Here is an 18,860-nt window from a genome sequence, read left to right as displayed (position 1 = left end):
CACGCTTTTTCTTCCATCAGCGGAGTCCTAGCCTACACGGTTCTCCAAAGCTCCGAGAAAGAAAATACCTGTGCCTCCCCACAGAATTCCCACGCCTCTGCTACCCCTTGATACTTACGTTATTTCATTTCTGACGATCATTTTCCCAGATGACAGGTGCACACAGAGATGCATTCTAGGGGAGCAAACAGTATACTCAATACACACACACACACACACACACACACAAACTCCACTTTCAAACTGGTGACCTTCCTGCCTGCTGATATGCGGCCAAATTTAAAACCACGGAGGGAAAAAGGAAGACTTGAAAGTGAACCAGAGATAGGTGCTCATCCAGACTAGAACGGGGGCACAAGGGCTAAAAGATTCAGTAGGGATTAAAGAGTTCAGGCCTTGGAAACACACAGGCTGGAAACTAGTGGCCATCCCAGCTTTGCACACGTCCGCCCCACCACAGGGAGAACCACTTTCCTTTGCTCCCAGCCCCATGGTCACCACCCTCAGCAAGTGCCAGCTAATGGGAGTTCCCAAATTTAATCAAGCCATGCGTAGCACGGGGCCGGTTGGAGGGAGGGATGTGAGTCGAACCCTAGAGATGTTTCGAACAACGTGGATGCTCAATGATTACGTGGAAGCCAGGCATTTTCTAAAGCTCTTGAAACCTTCTTCCTTTGACCAGATGGCCTTCGGAAGAAATAATTTCTGCCATCTTCTTTCTGAGTAACTTTGCATCCACCCCCCCCCCCCCACGAAATTGCTTCAAACTCCCCCTCAAGTTCTGTTGGAGAGAATGTTACAACACGCCAAAGATAACTCCTCCTCCCGACCCCTTTTTTCACGGTCCCACCAAGATTTCAGAGTATTTTCCCACACAACCTGTGTGTGCTGATCCAGGGTTGTTTTGGGGTTTTTGGGGGGTTTTGGGGGTTTTTTTGTTTTGTTTTTAACACGTTTCAGGCCTGCAACAGCTCCCTGCATCAAAATGATTTGATTGGAAATGGGTAGCTCAATGGGGAATTCTTTTTCATGCATCTTGCCTCCTGACATGTATATTACTGAAAACAAACAAGTAAACAAACAAACCAAATCCAAGGAGCAAAAGGGGGGGCTGGGAAGGAGGCCGAAAAAGAAGAGGTCTATCTTTACAGGCAGCCCCATTCTGCGAGCAAAAAGCACCTTTTGACCACCTGCAGAATGCGCAAGGTCACGTGGGTTCTCTGCAGCGCCTTAATGTCTTACCCAGCACACAAGCAAGCCCCCGTGGCATATAAACAAATTCACAAGCAGAAAAAAGGGAGAACTCACTCCTCAAAGAGGAAGCGAATGATAACCACAGCCGCAAGAATAATAATAAAGAATAACAGTTACTACTACTCCTCCCACCACCCAGCCAAGCGCCGACGACAGCAGTACAGTAAAGGGACACCCAGTGCAGGCTTTGCAAGATAAATCACAGGAGACCAAATCGTGCCCACCTTGCTACCCTCCCACCGCCCCCCCCCCCCAACAAACAGAATCAAGGGAAAGGGGATGGTGGGGGAGAAGGGGGAGGGAAGGAAGGATGGCTTTCTTTCCATAGGCAACACCTACCTCCAGGGTCCGGATTTCTTTTTGTGTGAGGTCGTTGGAAGTAGCACATTTGGTCCTAAGCCCTTCCAGGTTGGAGATGCTCAGGTCTATCATGTTTTGGACCAACTCGCACTGCTGTAAGGCTTTTTGCAAACTCAGAGGCTGCTGCTCCTCGCTTTTCGTCATGTTTTCCTCATCCATCGCTTGCTCTGCAAGCCCCCTTCCCCTCCTCCTCCTCCCAGAGAGAAAAAAGGGGGGTGTGGGGGGAGTAGAGGTAGTCTGCCCCCTACGCCTCTCCAACCACTGCGACTTCTCAACAATGTCTCATGAAGAAGAAACCCAACATCTCACACAGGGTTGAGGGGGTGGGGGTGGGAGGAGGGGACAAGAGCCAAAATTTATTATTTTATTTTGGGGTATCAAGCAGACTTCATGAGAACGTCTCCTCTCTCTGAGTCTCTGGTCCCTGAAAAGGAGAGATGCTGCTTCTCAGAAGCAAACCAGGTGATGTGATGCTGTCTGTACACTTAGGGAGGAGGAGGAGGAAAAAGAGGAGGAGGGGGGGAGGGAGAGGAGGAGGAGGAGAAGGAAAACAGCGCTCACTCTTTACACACCGGCTCCGTGAAGGACAAAATTATATATTTTTGGCTGGCTGGCTTTTATGTCAAAAAAAATCTGGTTTGCCCCCCTCCCAGTTGCAGTGACACGGCATTGTCCACCGTTTGTGGTGCTTTAGCGCGTTCTCAAGATGCTGTCTGCATTGCTCCCGCGGCTGCGGCGGCGACTGCGGCTGGTTGCTGGCTCGTCGTCGCGCTGCTGCTGCTGCCGCCGCCGGGCTCCGGGGGTGACGGCTGCTGCATTCGCTCCTGCCTCGCTCCACTCCGACATCTTGCCTGTCAATCAAGGTGGGGGGGGGAGCAAGGGAGCGCCGGCGAGGGATGGAGAGCAAGGGACCTGCAGGGGAGCGGGTTGGTGGAGAGGCGCGGTGCGCGCATCCGCCCCCGCCGGGCCCTGGCCCCGGCTCGCCAGGGACCCGCCGAAGGAGGCGGAGAAGGAGCGCGCAGGCTCGCGCACCTGGCCGGGAAAAGGGACGATTCCCGGCGGCGGCAGGGGGAGCGGGGGGCGGGATTTCTAGGCGATGCGGAGCTCGCGTGGCAAAGTGAAATTACTACCGGGCGGGCGTGCGAGCGAGCAGTCGGCGGGCGGGGGCGCGGGGGAAGCGCGCACGGCGGGCCGAGGCTGCTCCCGGGGGCGGTGGAGATGGCAGGGACTGTGCTACAGCGCGGAGGCTGGGCCGAGGGGGCGGGGAGAGGGATTTAGTGGCCGGGTGGGGGTGGGGGCCACTACTACGGCACCGCTCTCGCGAGACGAGGCCGGAGCGCGGCTCAGCAGGTGCCCTCCCGCAGGGAGCAGGTGTGCGTCCAACTTTAAACCCCGTAGTGCATGCTGGAGAAACGTCAGCGTGAACCTGGGCACGTCCTCTCTGGCTTTCTAGCTGTGTGTGTGTGTGTGTGTGTGTGTGTGTGTGCGTGTGCGTGCGCGCGTTCCTGCCTTTTTGCTTGTCGTCTCTTGCTACTGGGGGAAAATGAAACAAACCTGGTGATCTCCCATGAGCTGTAGGAAGCTGCCTCCCAGAACTGTCACCCCGGCCTGCAATTGCCCTGAGGGGTGGCTTTACATTTGGAGAGTGAAAGGGGTTTTGCTTCAATCTGATTGTTACCATGTCCTACATGTCCTGCATGGTCTGATCCCAGCCTACCTAACCCCCCTTATATCAGCAAACTACGGTCCCAGAGTTAAGAATGGATTTTACGCTACAAACATCTGCTGGAGAAGGTGTGGAGAAAAGGGAGACTCCTGCACTGTTGGTGGGCATGTAAATTGGTGCGGCCGCTGTGGAGAACAGCATGGAGGTTGCTGAAAGAGCTAAAAATAGAGCTACCATATGATCCAGCAATCCCACTCCTGGGCATATATCCGGAGAAAACCATAATTCGAAAAGACATATGCACCCCAATGTTCACTGCAGCACTGTTTGCAATAGCCAGGACATGGAAGCAACCTAAATGCCCATCGACAGAGGAATGGATAAAGAAGATGTGGTACATGTATACAATGGAATATTACTCAGCCATGAAAAAACGAAATAGTGCCATTTGCAGCAACATGGATGGACCTAGAGATTGTCATACTGAGTGAAGGAAGTCAGACAAAGACAAAGATCATATGATATCACTTACATGTGGAATCTAAAAAAATGGTACAAATGAACTTATTTACAAAACAGAAATAGAGTCACAGATGTAGAAAACAAACTTATGGTTACCAAAGGGGAAAGGGAGGGAAGAGAAAAATTGGAATATTGGAGTTGACATATACACACTACTATATGTAAAACATATAACTAATAAGGACCTACTGTATAGCATGGGGAACTCTACTCAATATTCTAAAATGACCTATATGGGCAAAGAATCTAAAAAAGTGCATATATGTATATGTATAACTGATTCACTTTGCCGTACAGTAGAAACTATCACAACATTGTAAATCAACTATACTCCAATAAAAATTTAAAAAAAGAAAAGAATGGATTTTACGTTTTTAAATGGTTGGGGAAAAAATCTAAAGGATATTTTGTGATGTGAAAATTAACAAGGAATTCTAATTTCAGTGTTCATAAATAAAGTTTTATTGGGACACTACCACCCATTTATTTATTATGTGTCTGTACCTTTGCATTATAGCAGCAGAATTTAGTTGCAGCAGACACTGTATGACTTGGAACAGCTAAAATATTTACTATCTAGCCCTTTACAGAAAAGTTTGTTATCCCCAGGTTAAATCGCCAAACACAGTCTTGCCTCAGAGGTCTTTGTACTCTATGTCCCCTCTGCCCAGGTCAAATTTCCCCCTAATCCTCTCCTGGTTGGCTCCTGTCACTTAGTGTCAATTCAAATAGGCTTCATCTCCCTGACCATTTTAACTAACAGAACTCCCAGCACACATTGCCCAAAGGATGTATTTAGGATAATTAGCAAAAGGCACCTCTTTAACAGAGCTCCATTCCAGGGATTGGGCTTATTGGGCAGAGTAGACTCAAGAGCTCAGGGTACATTATGTGTTCCTTAAAGGAAGCCACTTAAGAAGTAGAGAGAATGACAACCCGTGATGGCAAACTTTTTCTCAGACTGTGGGTTGTAGGGTTTCATGGCCCGTATAGCGCTGAACCAGCATTTTCAAAATCCCCCTGTCGATGAGGAGCTCAAGTGTGTTCTCTGTGCTCTCAATCTTTTGGACTATGAAGTTTATGGATTCCAATTTTCTGGTAAAATTCTCTTTTCATCCATTTTCTCCACCTTCTGCTTTGTTTTTCTTGAACATATTAATTATGGTTATTTTAAAGCCCCTGTCTAATTCCAGTGCCTCGGTCACCTGTGGGGTCTATTTCTACTGACTATTTTTCTCTTTGTTTTCAGTGATTTGGTCCTGTCTCTTGGCAGGCCTTGTAATTTTTGTTGAATGCCATACAATGTCTGTGCAAGAAAAAAATATCTAGAGTCTCCAGGTGATGTTATCTAACTCTGGAGAGGGCTCACCCTTTCTCTGCAAGACAGATGGCATGAGGACTGACCATCTTAATCCAATCAGAGGCTGAGCTGGATGGAGGCTGGGTTGCAGTTTTGATAAGACACCATTTAACTCTGGCCTTCACTTCTAAGGCCTTGCCTTTCAGGATTTCCAACTGAGAAGTTTAGGTGTTCACCGAGGCCCCTCCCACCAGTCCTGAGTTCTAATGGCAAGACTGCTGGAAACTCTGCTCTGTTTTTGTTTGTTTGTTTGGCCGCACTGTGCAGCAGGCAGAACTTTCCCAACCAGGGATCGAACCCCTGCCCCCTGCATTGGAAGCATGGAGTCTTAACCACTGGACAAACAGGGAAGTTCCTCTGCTCTGTTTTTCAGGAACTTTTTACTTGGTTTCTTAGCTTCTTGGCCTGCACTGTTTCAGAATCTGCCAAATGTCTTAAGGGGGATATTGCCATCTATCAAGCTCATTTTTCTGTCCCCCCACTCCTTCTCTCTGGGATATTAGCCTTTCAAGTCCCTGGTTTTGTCTCTCCAGCCCTAGAAGACTGCTGAAAGTTCTGTGGTTTCCCTGTCCCCCAGAAGCAGCTCCCTGCCTGGGAGTTAACTGATGAGAATTGTATTTCATCTCAGAAACTGCATTATAGGGCTTCCCTGGTGGTGCAGTGGTTAAGAAACTGCCTGCCAATGCAGGGGACACAGGTTCGAGCCCTTGTCCGGGAAGATCCCAAATGCCGCGGAGCAACTAAGCCCATGCGCCACAACTACTGAGCCTGCGCTCTAAAGCCCATGAGCCACAACTACTGAGCCTGCGTGCCACAACTACTGAAGCCCGTGCAAACTAGAGCCTGTGCTCCGCAACAAGAGAAGCCCGCGTATCGCAACAAAGAGTAGCCCCTGCTCGCCGCAACTAGAGAAAGCCCTCACGCAGCAACGAAGACCCAACGCAGCCAAAAATAAAGAAAGAAATAAAAAGAAACTGCATTCTAGCTCTGAATGACGAATGTCTCAGAGTAGCTTCATCAATGGTGGAAATAAATTATTGTTACTGGGCTACTGAATGAGCTGAAGTTGGCAATACTTCATTAGATCCCATAGCTTTTAGTTTCAACTATAAGAACAGTCTCAAATTTAAATATTAGAAGGCCGTTCTAGCCCAACCAAAACTTCATTCTCACATCCAGTGTGATACCTCTTCCCCGCCCCTCTGGTCTGACCACAGATGGCTCAGGAATCTGCAGGGTGGAGACTAGGCAGGCGTGTCCTTTCCTGCCTCCTCTCCAGCTCCCCTTGCTGGTGTACAGGAGCAAAGGAATGAGTGGACAAGGGGCCTCGGAACAGGCGAGAACAGGTATAGTTCTCGCTTGAGTGTCAGATCCTGCCCCCGCCATATCCTGATGAGCCCTCACATGCTGCCTCTTTCACTTGGGGGTGAACTGCGGGATCTTCGGAGACCTCCGTGGGGACCACGTGGGGACTCAAAGCACATGCTGTGACCTCTCGCACACCCCTTTTCCACTCACACCCTGGGAAGTACCCTACATTCTCTATCTGAGGGCCCCTTGCCTGGCAGGCTGGGTGAGTTTTTCAGGATGACTCAAGTCTAATATGTGCTCTAGCTCACGAGAAACAGGATGCACCTTTGTCCTGCTGCCCTCTCTCCTCACCCCAGGCAGCCTTCAGCGGGCAGTGAGATGCCAGCCGCTCCCCCTCGGTACGCCCAGTCTCATGAGTCTCATGGGTGATTCTTCTTTGAACTCTCCTCTCTTGGCTTGGGGGTTGGGAGGGGAGAAGAAAACCCCCTACAAAGACCTGTCAGAAAAACCTCCTCTGGATAAAATCTTGAACTTGTCTCACATCGGCTGGAGGCTGATGGTTACTGATGGTCAGAGGACCAGTCTGGCTGCCTCTTAATGGAAGGATGGAGTATCGTTACCCACTGCCCTCCCTTCGAAGCTTTAGCTGTAGTCCTGGGTTGATAGGAAGAGTCTCATTCCACATCCTGTTGTATTAGCAATGACCTGCTCCCAATATTTTCTAAGTTGCATTGTGAATGGGGACGCAAATTGGGAAACAGCAGATTCAAAGGTAGAGGGGTGGTCGATGACCCTGGAACTGAAAAAAACTACCATTGACTTGTCCTTAAAGAAGCTCAATGTACTGTTTTCCCAGGGCATTGCTTTTTTTTTTTTTCCTTTTTTCCTACTGACTTCTTCAAGGAGGGGAAAAAGCTCAGAACACTAGCCCCCAGGACACAACCAAATCTTCATAGCTGCAAGAGGATTATTATTGCTCTGTTCTAACTCATTGATCCCCAAAACATAAATGGCTTTTTAAAAAATACCTTTGATGAGTGCAGGCAGAAAGTTCCTATCTTTAACCTTGTGAATTTTTCCTAACATCAGAAAACTGACTTGTTCTAGAGTTCTTTTGGCCTTTTGCCTCTTTGTCTTTTAATTTTCCAATGTGAGCAAAACAACCAGATCACTCTCTTGATGGTGAGATAATTTGAGCTCATCGTAATGGACGATGATTAGTCCAGTGATTTATGCTGGCTTTACAAATTAAGCACTGAACAATGCACTGTGAATTTTCAGACACAGCACCCTCAGGATGGAAAAGGACGCGGACTGTGGCACTCTCCAGGTTCTGAGAGATACACAGCCGAGGAGGACTGAAAATTGCAGTAAAGTGATGCCATCAACCGAGCTTGCTTACTTCTCATGCCATCTTGTCTATGAAGTTCTGCATTAGCCCAAATAGTGTCTTTGTGTGAATCAGAAAAAGGCATCTGCTCTGCAAGGGGACCAGGGGTCACAGCTTGTGGGGCAGAGCACGGTCTGGATTTCAGACTTACTCCGATCTGGGCACCTTATGAAGGAAACAACCTGCATGGCATCCATCTGCAGCAGCCCTGAAGAAGTTCCCAATTCTTTTGTTTTTACTGTTGAAAAATATGCATAACATGAAATTCACCGCTAGTGACATGTAGTCCCTTCACAATGTTGTGCAACCATCACCACCATCTAGTTTCAGATCGCTTTCCTCACCCCAGAAGGAAATCCCATACAGGTTTAGCAGTCACTCCACATTTCCCCTCCTCCCCCTGCCTTGGGCAACCACAAATCTGCTTTCTGTTTCTATGGATTTACGTATTCTGGACATTCCACGTAAGCGGAACCATACAGTATGTGGCCCTTTGTGTCTGGCTTCTTTCCCTTTGCATAATGTTTTCAAGGTTCATTCACGCTGTAGCATGTGTCAGTACTTCATTCCTTTTTGTGGTTGCATAATATTCCATTGTGTGCATATCCTGCATTTTATTGATCCACTTATCTTTTGGTGGATATTGTTCTTCCACCTTTTGGCTATTGTGAATAGTGCTGCTGTGAACATTTGTGTGCAAGTTTTTGTTTGAACACTGGTTTTCGATTCTTTGGCTATATATCCAGGAGTGGAATTAGCATAGATGGTGATTCTACGTTTAACTTTTTGAGACACTGTCACTGTTTTCCATAGTGGTTGCACCATTTTACATTCCCACTAGCAGTGTGTGAGGGCTCCAACTTTTCTACATCCTCCCCTCCTGACTCTCCTTGCATCGATATTGTTTCATTATTGGAAAAAGAAAAAAAAACATCGTAATGGCTTACTTAGGAAAGTATTGACACATTCATTTCTTGAGTGCCTGCAATGTGCTGGGAGAATGCTACATGCACAGGATCTAAAGATTAATAAGGGACAGTGCATTCTTCACTTTTCTCTTAGTTACAAGGGACAAAAACCCAACACAAACCAGTTTAGACAAAAAAAGTGACTCAGATCACCAGGAGGTGAAGGGGAAGAATCTTGCTCTGGCCTGGCACCATCCTTTTCTCTCCCCATCACTCAGCTCTGCTTTCTTCTGTGTTGGCTTCGTTTTTAGGTGGCTTTTCCCCAGGAGGTGACAAAGATGGTAACAGAGAGCTTAGCAACTCCGTGAGAAAAAGAGTCCCTTTCTCCTTCGTTCCAAAGAAGTTCTAACTCATTGCAACTTAGTTCCAGCTACTTTCAACATAAGTTGCAGGAGTGAATGTGCACTAACCTGGTTTGGGCCACCTATTCCCAAGCCAGTCACCTTGGCCAAGGGGGTGGAATGTGAGGACGGGCCAGGCCTGGGTTGTAGGAAGTGGCATCAACTCTACCCAAACCACGTGGTATGAGATTAGGGGAGGGCTGGTCCCCCAAAGGGAAAGAGGAATGCTATTATCAGAAGAAGAGAGGGTATATTTGGCCAGACAAAAGCATCAGCAACATTCCACCCTCCTTGAGAAAGTCACAGACTAGTGGGGAGACCCGTGCAAACAAATCCTGTAATTATAATATGCTCTGGGAAAAAAGGAGGTGAGCGCTTTAGACCCCTGCAAGGGAAAGGGGGGAGACTCTGGGAAGGCTCTGTTGAGGTAGAGATTCTGAGGCTGAGACTAAAGAAGAAATGGGCCATTTGCAGGTATGTGGATGGACCTAGAGATTATCATACTTCATAAGAGAAGTAAGTCAGAATGAGAAAGACAAATACCATATGATATCACTTATATGTAGAACCTAAACTATGATACAAATGAACTTATCTACGAAACAGAAACAGACACACAGACATAGAGAACAGACTTGTGGTTGCCAGCGGGGAGAGGGGACAGGGGAAGGATGGATTGGGAGGTGGGGATTAGCAGATGCAAACTTATATACAGAATGGATAAAAAACAAGGTCCTACTGTAGAGCATATTCAGTATCTTGTAATCAACCATAATGGAAAAGAATATGAAAAAGAATACATACATAATATATATATATATGTATAACTGAATCACTTTGCTGACCACCAGAAACTAAGACAACATTGTAAATCAACTATACTCCAATACGAAAAAAATCTTTTAATAAATAAATAAAAGAAGGAATGCGAATCCTCCAGGTGCACACAGAGGTACCGGCTTGTGCCAAAGCACAGAGGCCTGAAATCAATGGTGATTACAGACAACTGCAAGAAACATGTACTTGTCATGATGATTTTTAAAGTCACAATCGAAATACTAAACCATCTGGCCTGGCCTTGAGAAGGCTCATGCTGGTGAGTGAGAGAAGCCCTGTCAGTCCTTCCTCTACTGATTGGCTTCAGCAGCCTCTATAGGAAGACCAACCACCCTCATTTACTGGGGACTGAGGGATTTCCTGGGATGTGGGGACTTCAGTGCCTAAACCGTGACTGTCCAAAGCAAACTGGGACCCTAGAGTGAAGTTCCCAATTCATGAGCACCTACAGTGTGCTTAGAGTTGGGATCAGTGCTATGGGAGCATATGTTGTTATGGAAGACTGCTCCCTGTGTTGAAACAAAACTTGCACACAGATGTTCAGAGCAGCACTATTCACAAGAGCCAAAAGGTGGAAACAACCTAACTATCCATCATCTAAAGCGCAGATAAACAAAATGTGGTCTATCCACACAATGGAATCTTATTCACCCATAAAAAGGAGTGGAGCACGGAAGCATGCTACAACATGGATGAACTTGAAAACGCTACGCTGAGGGAAGGAAGCCGGCCACAGAAGGTCACATCTGTATGATTCCACTTACATGGAATACCCAGAATAGGCAAATCCAGAGAGACACAAAGCAGATTAGTGGTTGCCAGGGGCTGGGGGAGGGGAGAATGGGGAGTGAGTGTTTAAAAGTATGGGGTTTCTGTTTGGGGTAATGAAAAGGTTCTAGAACTAGATAGAGCTGATGGTTGTACAACACCATGAAGGCACTTAATGCCACTGAATTGTACACTTTAAAATGACTGAAATGGTAAACTTTACGTTAAGTATATTTTACTGCAATTAAAAAAAGAAGAAGAATCCCCAAAAGGTATATAAACTAGGTGAACTAAAAGCCAGCCCACTGGGCCAAATTTGGCCTGCAGTGAGTTTCATTTGGCTTCAGGGAGTTTTAAAATTTGAATTTGTGGCAAACAGATCTAAAAGGGGATATTTCGCATTAAAAAATTGATGAGCAATTTATTCGGAAAAATTCGAAAGCCTGGCCCCACTGAGACTGCATCTGCCCCTGGCAACGTCAGGAGGAGGGCGGAGGGGCTGCTTTACTCTGAGGCTGAGGCCTTCCATTCCCCTTCAGTCCCCTTGCCCCCAACCTTCACCTGGGCTCCTTCCCTCCTGTGCAGTACCTGCCTGGCCCACAGAGGCCCTAGGCATAGGCTTTCCAATACTTGCACAAAACAATTAGAAAAGAGGCAGATGATCAAGTCTGGAAATCAGGCACACTACATGGTGACTTCCATTTTCATCCCCTTGTAAATGAGATATCAGTGGATTATCATTTCCCCCAAAATGCTATATGACTTTTGAAAAGGTCAAGCAGTGATTCAGAACCTTTGCTGCACGTGGGAATCACCCAGGAAACTTTTTAAAGTATTGATGCCTGGGTCCTACCCACCCCCAAGAGATTCTGACTTCTTTGGTCTGGGGCGCAACTTGGGCATTGGGATTTTTTAAAGCTCCCCAGCTAATTCTAATATGCAGCCAAAATTGAGAATTACCGCTTTACAGCTGCCTTTTAGAGAATCACCCTTTTTTGGCCTCAGATGTCACAGAGCAAACTGCACACAAGTTGAAAATCTCTGTAGCTGTTACTAACATGTCTTTTGTTGTTCTTGATATCTACCCCTACAGACACAAGCTCTCCTCAGCTGGAAACACATGAGCAAATCATCTATTTTGTTTTGGAGGGGAGTCCACTGCTCCATTATCAAAAGGACATCTAAAGCGCCTCATAAAATCAAGACATTAACCGCACGTTTGTTTAATGGGTGTGAAGGGCTCCAGTCCACAGTGTGCTTGGGCCTAAGGAAGCCATCTGATAAAGAACACATGCTGTTTCCCCGGGCCGGAGTCTTAATGGTTTGTCATGTGAATGTGTGTGCACTGTTCAAAGTGATCACCCCTTTGCAAAGTGCAACTGTGACGCAATTGCTAACATCCTGGCCATGCATTTTCCATGTGCTCCTGCTTGTAAGCTCTCTTCCACCAGAGCAATTCAACGGTGCAAAAAAGCATCTGCTGGCAGGAAAAACAAAACCTGTTCCATAGTCTGTGCATATTCAAGGCACGCTACCTACCTTGGTACCAGACCTTTGCTGAGGTCAGTTGTGCCCGGGTCAGAGATGAAGCCCACCACCGCCTCCAGTTCACACGTGGGCCGTCTGTCTGGCCGATAAAAGCAGAACATGCCTCCTCTTCACACCCCACCACAGCTGTCTGCAACTTGCCTGGTGGCCCAGTGTTGGCTCAGCTTCCAGCACCCATCTGTGACTTGGGGGAAAAAAAAGAAAAAGAAAAAAGAAATGCATGTGGTGAGGGAACAAAATTGCCCACGTCATCCTGGATGAGCCTCAAGTCATCCAAAATTTGATTGCCTTCTGAAAGGTATAGACCTGGAGTTTATTGAGCCTCATTTTGTACCCAAGTCAGAAAAATGGAACTGAAGGTCCTTTACAAGTCTCGTCTGCGATTTTTGGACTTTCCTTTTCTCTGAAGAAATGGAGGAGAAAATTAGAAAGGTTGAGTGGGACAGATCACAGGTTTTCCCCTGTCTTGTGCTTTTTGTGCATAGAATCAGATAAATCGGTACCAGTTTAGTTTTCTTGGTAAATTGAGAACATTTTTTTTTTTCATCAAAAGAAGTACAAATGTTGGCTTTTAGTTTTTAAAGACAGACCCGGTCCCCGGTTTCAAATGAGCTAGAAGGTGAATCGTCCTCAATCCTGGGACATTCACCTAGTCATTGATTTGTTTATTTATTCAATCCAAATATCAATATATTTCTGATTTTAAATAAAAAGTCTGATTTCCTGATAGGATGACAAGAAGATGTCGAATTGAAGGAGGTGATGATCCTTTATCATCACAAGTAGAGCTGGGGTCCAGGAGAGGTAAGAGGCTCCTACAGGGAAAAATACTGACCTGGAGCCGGATGGCCAGGTTCAAATCCCAGCCCTGCCACCTCCTGGCCCTGTGACCTTATTCAAGGGATTTCAGCTCTCTGGATCTGGGCTTCCTCACCTGTAAAATAAGAGTAATAACAGTCTGCCTCCTGGGGTGGCACTGAGGATTCAGTGACTCAACTTGTGTAAAGTGCTTAGAACGCTGCCTGAACATTAGTAATAACTGCTTCTGCCCCTGGAAACACAACAGTAGCACAAAGGCAAAAGCATTTTTGTAGCATGGCAGGTTTACACACATGTAGCACTGTCACAAACCCATTTTTTTTTTTTTTAAATCTGTATTGGGCTAAAATTGGAAGATCCAGTTCAGAATTTCTACAAGTGCCCCAGGCTGACCAGTTACATCAGAATTGCAAAATCCCAGAGAGTTCCCTGGTGGCCTAGTGGTTAGGATTCCGGGCTTTCACTGCCGTGGCCAGGGTTCAATCCCTGGTTGGGGAACTGAGATCCTGCAAGCCGTGCAGCACGGCCAAAAAAAAAAAAATTGCAATATCTCAGATCCCACCTGGGACTTACTGAGGCTCTCTGGGGTTAAAGTCCTGGGGATCTGCATTTTAACAAGCATCCCATGGGGCCGTGATGTACCCTAAAGCTAGAAAAGCATGAACAGACTTAACAAATAACGATACCCGTGAAGCCCAGATACTGCTGTTACGGATCCACTAGAGTAGTGTCTCCAAAACTTCATTTGAATATTATCTTTATGCACAATTTTTGCCCAATTATTTTACAATCTGACACAGCATATGCTTATAGTTTTCTATAAAGTGACTCATGGTTTTTACAAAAGTGAATTTATTTTATTATTTTTTTAAATTGATTTTTAAAAATCAATTTAATCGGAAGCCTGTGAATTTATTTTAAAAGGGAAATTTATTTCATTCGAGTGAATGAAAAAAATAGGTATCTTGCATAATTAGATGATAACTATAAAAGTAAATATAATTTTAAAAATAATGTTATTAAATTCTACCTAGACACTGTTACCTGCTGAAGCTCTGAATTTGCAGCAGCATCTTTTTAAAAAAAAAAAAAAATCGGCAAGGGTTGGAGAGGTGTTACAGTCTTTCTAGCACCACATGGAGACCTTCTCCTTCATGAAATGATTGCAAGGGAATGAGAGGGGAATAACTTCCTCGTTGGGGGATTCAGTGCCATTTAATATTGTATCTAGGACTTCCCTGGTGGTGCAGTGGTTAAGAATCTGCCTGCCAATTCAGGGGACATGGGTTTGAGCCCTGGTCCGGGAAGAGCCCACATGCTGCAGAGCAAGTAAGCCCGTGCGCCACAACTACTAAGCCTGCGCTCTACAGCCCGCGAGCCACAACTACTGAAGCCCACGTGCCACAACTACTGAAGCCCGCGCACCTAGAGCCCGTGCTCTGCAACAAGAGAAGCCACCGCAATGAGAAGCCTGCTTGCCGCAACTAGAGAAAGACTGCTCGCAGCAACGAAGACCCAACGCAGCCAAAAATAAATAAATTTATTAAAAAAATAAAACAGTGATCTCCATTACACTTTTAAAATATATACATATATTGTATCTAAGCAGCCCCTTAAGTCCCTTCCTAGTGAAGTCACGGCGCACACTTTGTGCAGAACTGCAATCAGGTCTTTGTCTGAAAGTTTACTGACTCTGGATTTGCACACACACTCACAAAAGAACAAAACAAAAACAAAAACAAAAAGCCCCAGGATATTCAAGACACTGGGAGTCATGGTCCGGGCAGTCCACACTTCTATCTCCACAAGGCTCCAGGACCCACTTCAGATGTCACTCTCAAGGGCGACAGATAGATTTGCGTTGGTATCCACTACCCACTCACCTACTATGCTTTGTGACCTTGGGCACACCTCCAGAGTCCGTCTCCACAACTGTAAAATGAGAGGATGCCTGTTCGAGCCATGATGACATAATGATGTATGAAAAGCCCCTAACAAAGAGGGTGACACGTGGTTGATGTTCAGTAAATGGTAGCTTTCAAAAATTACCAAGCCTTCATATTTTAAACCACCTTTGATAGAACTATTTGTAAAACACTTTTCTACTTCCTAAATCCCGCGTAACTACTTGATGATTCAGGGTTATCATTCTGAATGTCTCTGTAGTCATTTTATTGTCTTTGGACGCATTTCTAATAGCTTCCCAAACTCACACTCCTCTTCGGCCATTTCACATACGCAGTGGGCTGGTAACCAAGCTCAGTGTCCACCAATAGAAAACTGATTAAACCATAGCGAAATTACATGGGTAGCCAATAACAATGCAAAAAGATACTCCCATAGTAATCAGAAAAATACAAATTTAAGCACTGAGCTATTTTTTGTCCATCCGCATAGCAAATATTAAGTACAATATTATCTAAGGTGGGTGAGGAAATGGCAAATAAGAACTTCTATGCACTAATGGTGGCAGTGTAAATTGGTACAACCTTCTGGAGGGCATATGCATTTGACCCAGCAATTCCATTTCTAAAAATCTATACAACAGAATCTCTTCCGTACAGGCACAAGAATGTATGTGCAAAACAAGTGTTGGTGAGGATGTGGAGAAGTTGGAGCCCTGGTGCGCTGCTAGTGGGAGTATAAAGTGATACAGCCACTGTGAAAAACAGTATGACGGGTCCTCATAAAATCAAATATAGAATTACCATATGATCCAGGAATTGCACTTTGAGCACATACTCAAAAGAATTGAAAGTAGGGACTCAAACAGATATTTGCACATGAATGTTCATAGCAGCATCATTCACTGTGGTCAAAAGGTAGAAACAACCCAAATGTCCATCAGTGGATGAATGGATAAACAAAATGTGGTCTAGTCACACAGTGGAACATTATTCAGCCTTAAAAAAAGAATGAAATTCTGATACATACTACAACATGGGTGAACCTTGGAGACATTATACTCAGTGAAATAAGCCAGACATGAAAGGACAACTATTGTACGATTGCACTTATGTTGATTACCTAGAAGAGTCAAATTCATAGAGACAGAAGTAGAATAATGGTTACCAGGGGCTGCGAGAAGGGGCAATGGGGAGTTATTGTTTAATGGGTACAGAGGTTCAGTTTGGGAAGATGAAAAGTTCTGGAGATGGATGGTGGTGATGGTTGCACGACAATGCGAATGTACTTATGTCACTGGACTGTGCACTGACAGTTAAAATGGTAAACTTTACGTTAAGTATATTTTACCACAATTTAAAAAAAGAATGCAGTGCTAAACCAAAAAGGTGTCACTTTTGAACAGAACTTTGATGCCCTGGGGACATTTTTCTTTTTATTTCATGTTCAAGACTATGGGTAATGGGAGGACAGAGGACAGTGCAAATCTGGTCTCAAAATAAGCAGAATGCTACTGAGTTTATCTTTTTTTCATTTTGTATCTCCTATTCATCTTCATTCCCATTGAAATACTAACAGAAAACTGCTAACATTAAACAATTAATAATTATACAATTTGGGCTTCCCTGCTGGCACAGTGGTTAAGAATCTGCCTGCCAATGCAGGGGACACAGGTTCGAGCCCTGGTTTGGGAAGATCCCACATGCCAAGGAGCAACTAAGCCCATGTGCCACAACTACTGAGCCTGTGCGCCACAACTACTGAAGCCTGCGCGCCCAGAGCCCATGCTCTGCAATAAGAGGAACCACCACAATGAGAAGCCCGCGCATCGCAGTGAAGAGTAGCCCCTGCTCACCACAACTAGAGAAAGTCCACGTGCAGCAATGAAGGCCCAATGCAGCCAAAAAAATAAAAAGTAAAATTAATTAATTAATTAATTAATTTAAAAAATAATTATACAATTAGACGTTGTGATATGATGCCCTTCACAAATTTTGCAAGTCATAAAGATTCAATGAGATAACATGTATAAAGTGGTTAGCACAGTTCCTTAGTTATTATTGTTCTTATTTTTGTCTCATTTAATTCTCAAATCATTCCTGTGACTTGGGTATTATTGATATCCCCATTCTGTAGCCAAGAAAAACCAAGGCTCAGAGAAGTTAAGTGATTTGTCCAAGGTCACACAGCACCTGGCAGAGCTGAGGCTAAAAAGTGACTGTCAGACTCCAAAGTCTATGTAATTCAGATGTAGAAAACAAACTTATGGTTACCAGGGGGAAATAGAGGGGGGAGGAATAAACTGGGAGACTGGGATTGACATATACACACTATTATATATAAAATAGATAACTAATAAGGACCTACTGTACAGCACAGGGAACTCTACTCAGTACTCTGTATTAACCTATATGGGAAAAGGATCTAAAAAAGAGTGGACATATTTATATGTATAACTGATTCACTTTGCTGTACAGTAGAAACTAACACAACATTGTAAATCAACTACACTCCCATAAAAATTTTAAAAAACAACAAAAAAACCAAAGTCTATGTGCTTGACCCCTATGCTGAGAATACTTTGCCAAGCCTTCAGTTTCATGAGACAATTCTAATCGTTCCTAAAAGTGCACCAAAGCAAGTATTAATTAATTTTTTACATTTCAAAATATCATTCACTTACTTATTACTGTAGTCAAATATATTATAGTACATATCACTTCTTCAAAGTATTAAATGATTTATTCAAAATAATATAGTTGCGGGTCTTCCCTGGTGGTCCAGTGGTTAAGAATCGGCGCTTCCACTACAGGGGGCGCGGGTTCGATCCCTGGTCGGGGAATTAAGATCCCATTGGCCACGCGGCGCAGCCAAAAAAAAACCAAAGAAAAAAATGAAATAATACACTTGAAAGGCACTTAATTTAAAAGACCCCTCTATCCTACCCTTCCCCATCTCACCTTTCAGGTCCTGTTCGTTAAAGGCAACCACCTTCAACCCTCATATCTTTTCCCCTGGTACTTACTACCACCCTTCTAAATGAGAAACTTATAGTGACATTTCTTGATTTATCAAGTTTAGAATGTTTATTGGCTCATTTCTCCCACACGAACATCACTCCCCATTACCCTCCTATCTCTCCAACATCATTACATAGCACTTTGAGGGTGGAAAATGTTTACGTTAGGTTTTTATTACAACCACATAAATACTGTTTACTGCCAAACCAAGTACATGCACTATGGCTATGGCTCCTTTCCTACACGACCCTTTGCTTTTCCTAGAATTAATAACTAACTTGGTTTTTTTATGTCTCTGGTTTTCTTACTATTGTTTCTAAGTAATTCTCCAAGTGCTCTGACATCTCTACCATAGGCCTATCAACAAAATGTTCTCTACATTCAAAGAATCAGTTTCATCTATTTCCCAGAGACCTCCTCCCAGAGTCTGTTTTCTTGCTCCAATCTGGACAAGTTGCTCTTTGGGGCCTGCTACACAGCTGTCATTTTGAATCATCTCTTTGCCATTGTCCTCGGAATTCCCTTTATTTTCGCCCATTTAAAATCTCCCCTTCCCTGGAGTCTTGTCCTTCTCGTTCTCACTTTACTCTATCATTTTGTTGGAACACATTTCCAAAAGCTTACTAAAAGAGGGTAAATGGGAGGTAATTTTTTTCAAGTCTCTGCATGCCCAAAAATACTGTTCTAACCTCACTCCTCAAGGACAGTTTCTCTCATCCCTGCCTTCCTCAATTACTACGTGTGAGCTCCCCCAGAAAGGACATGAACTTGGAGGAGGCGGCTCTCTGTAG

General features: G+C 44.9%; 1 protein-coding gene across 8 annotated transcripts in view; it reads right to left on the bottom strand.

Annotated features, from left to right (window-relative positions):
- KSR2 (kinase suppressor of ras 2) overlaps positions 1-18,860 on the bottom strand; it is a 430,186-nt gene that overhangs the window by 397,464 nt on the left and 13,862 nt on the right. For 5 of the 8 annotated variants that reach the window (XM_059893620.1, XM_059893618.1, XM_059893626.1 and 2 more), the window contains 4 exons: positions 13,161-13,259; positions 12,317-12,509; positions 8,015-8,101; positions 1,594-2,526 (listed from right to left, as the gene is read on the bottom strand). In XM_059893620.1, coding sequence (XP_059749603.1) covers positions 1,594-1,773 — 180 coding nt within the window. In that variant the 5' untranslated portion in view covers positions 1,774-2,526; positions 8,015-8,101; positions 12,317-12,509; positions 13,161-13,259. Of the gene's footprint in view, positions 1-1,593; positions 3,881-8,014; positions 8,102-12,316; positions 12,510-13,160; positions 13,260-15,027; positions 15,077-18,860 lie in introns of those variants that run through there. The other 3 variants (XM_059893622.1, XM_059893621.1, XM_059893624.1) reach the window with 3 other exon arrangements.

This window comes from Balaenoptera ricei, chromosome 14, assembly GCF_028023285.1.
Source record: "Balaenoptera ricei isolate mBalRic1 chromosome 14, mBalRic1.hap2, whole genome shotgun sequence".
Taxonomy (NCBI): Eukaryota; Metazoa; Chordata; class Mammalia; order Artiodactyla; family Balaenopteridae; genus Balaenoptera; species Balaenoptera ricei.
The sequence above is the reverse complement of the archived record's forward strand: the minus strand, read 5'-3'. Positions and strand labels throughout refer to the sequence as shown.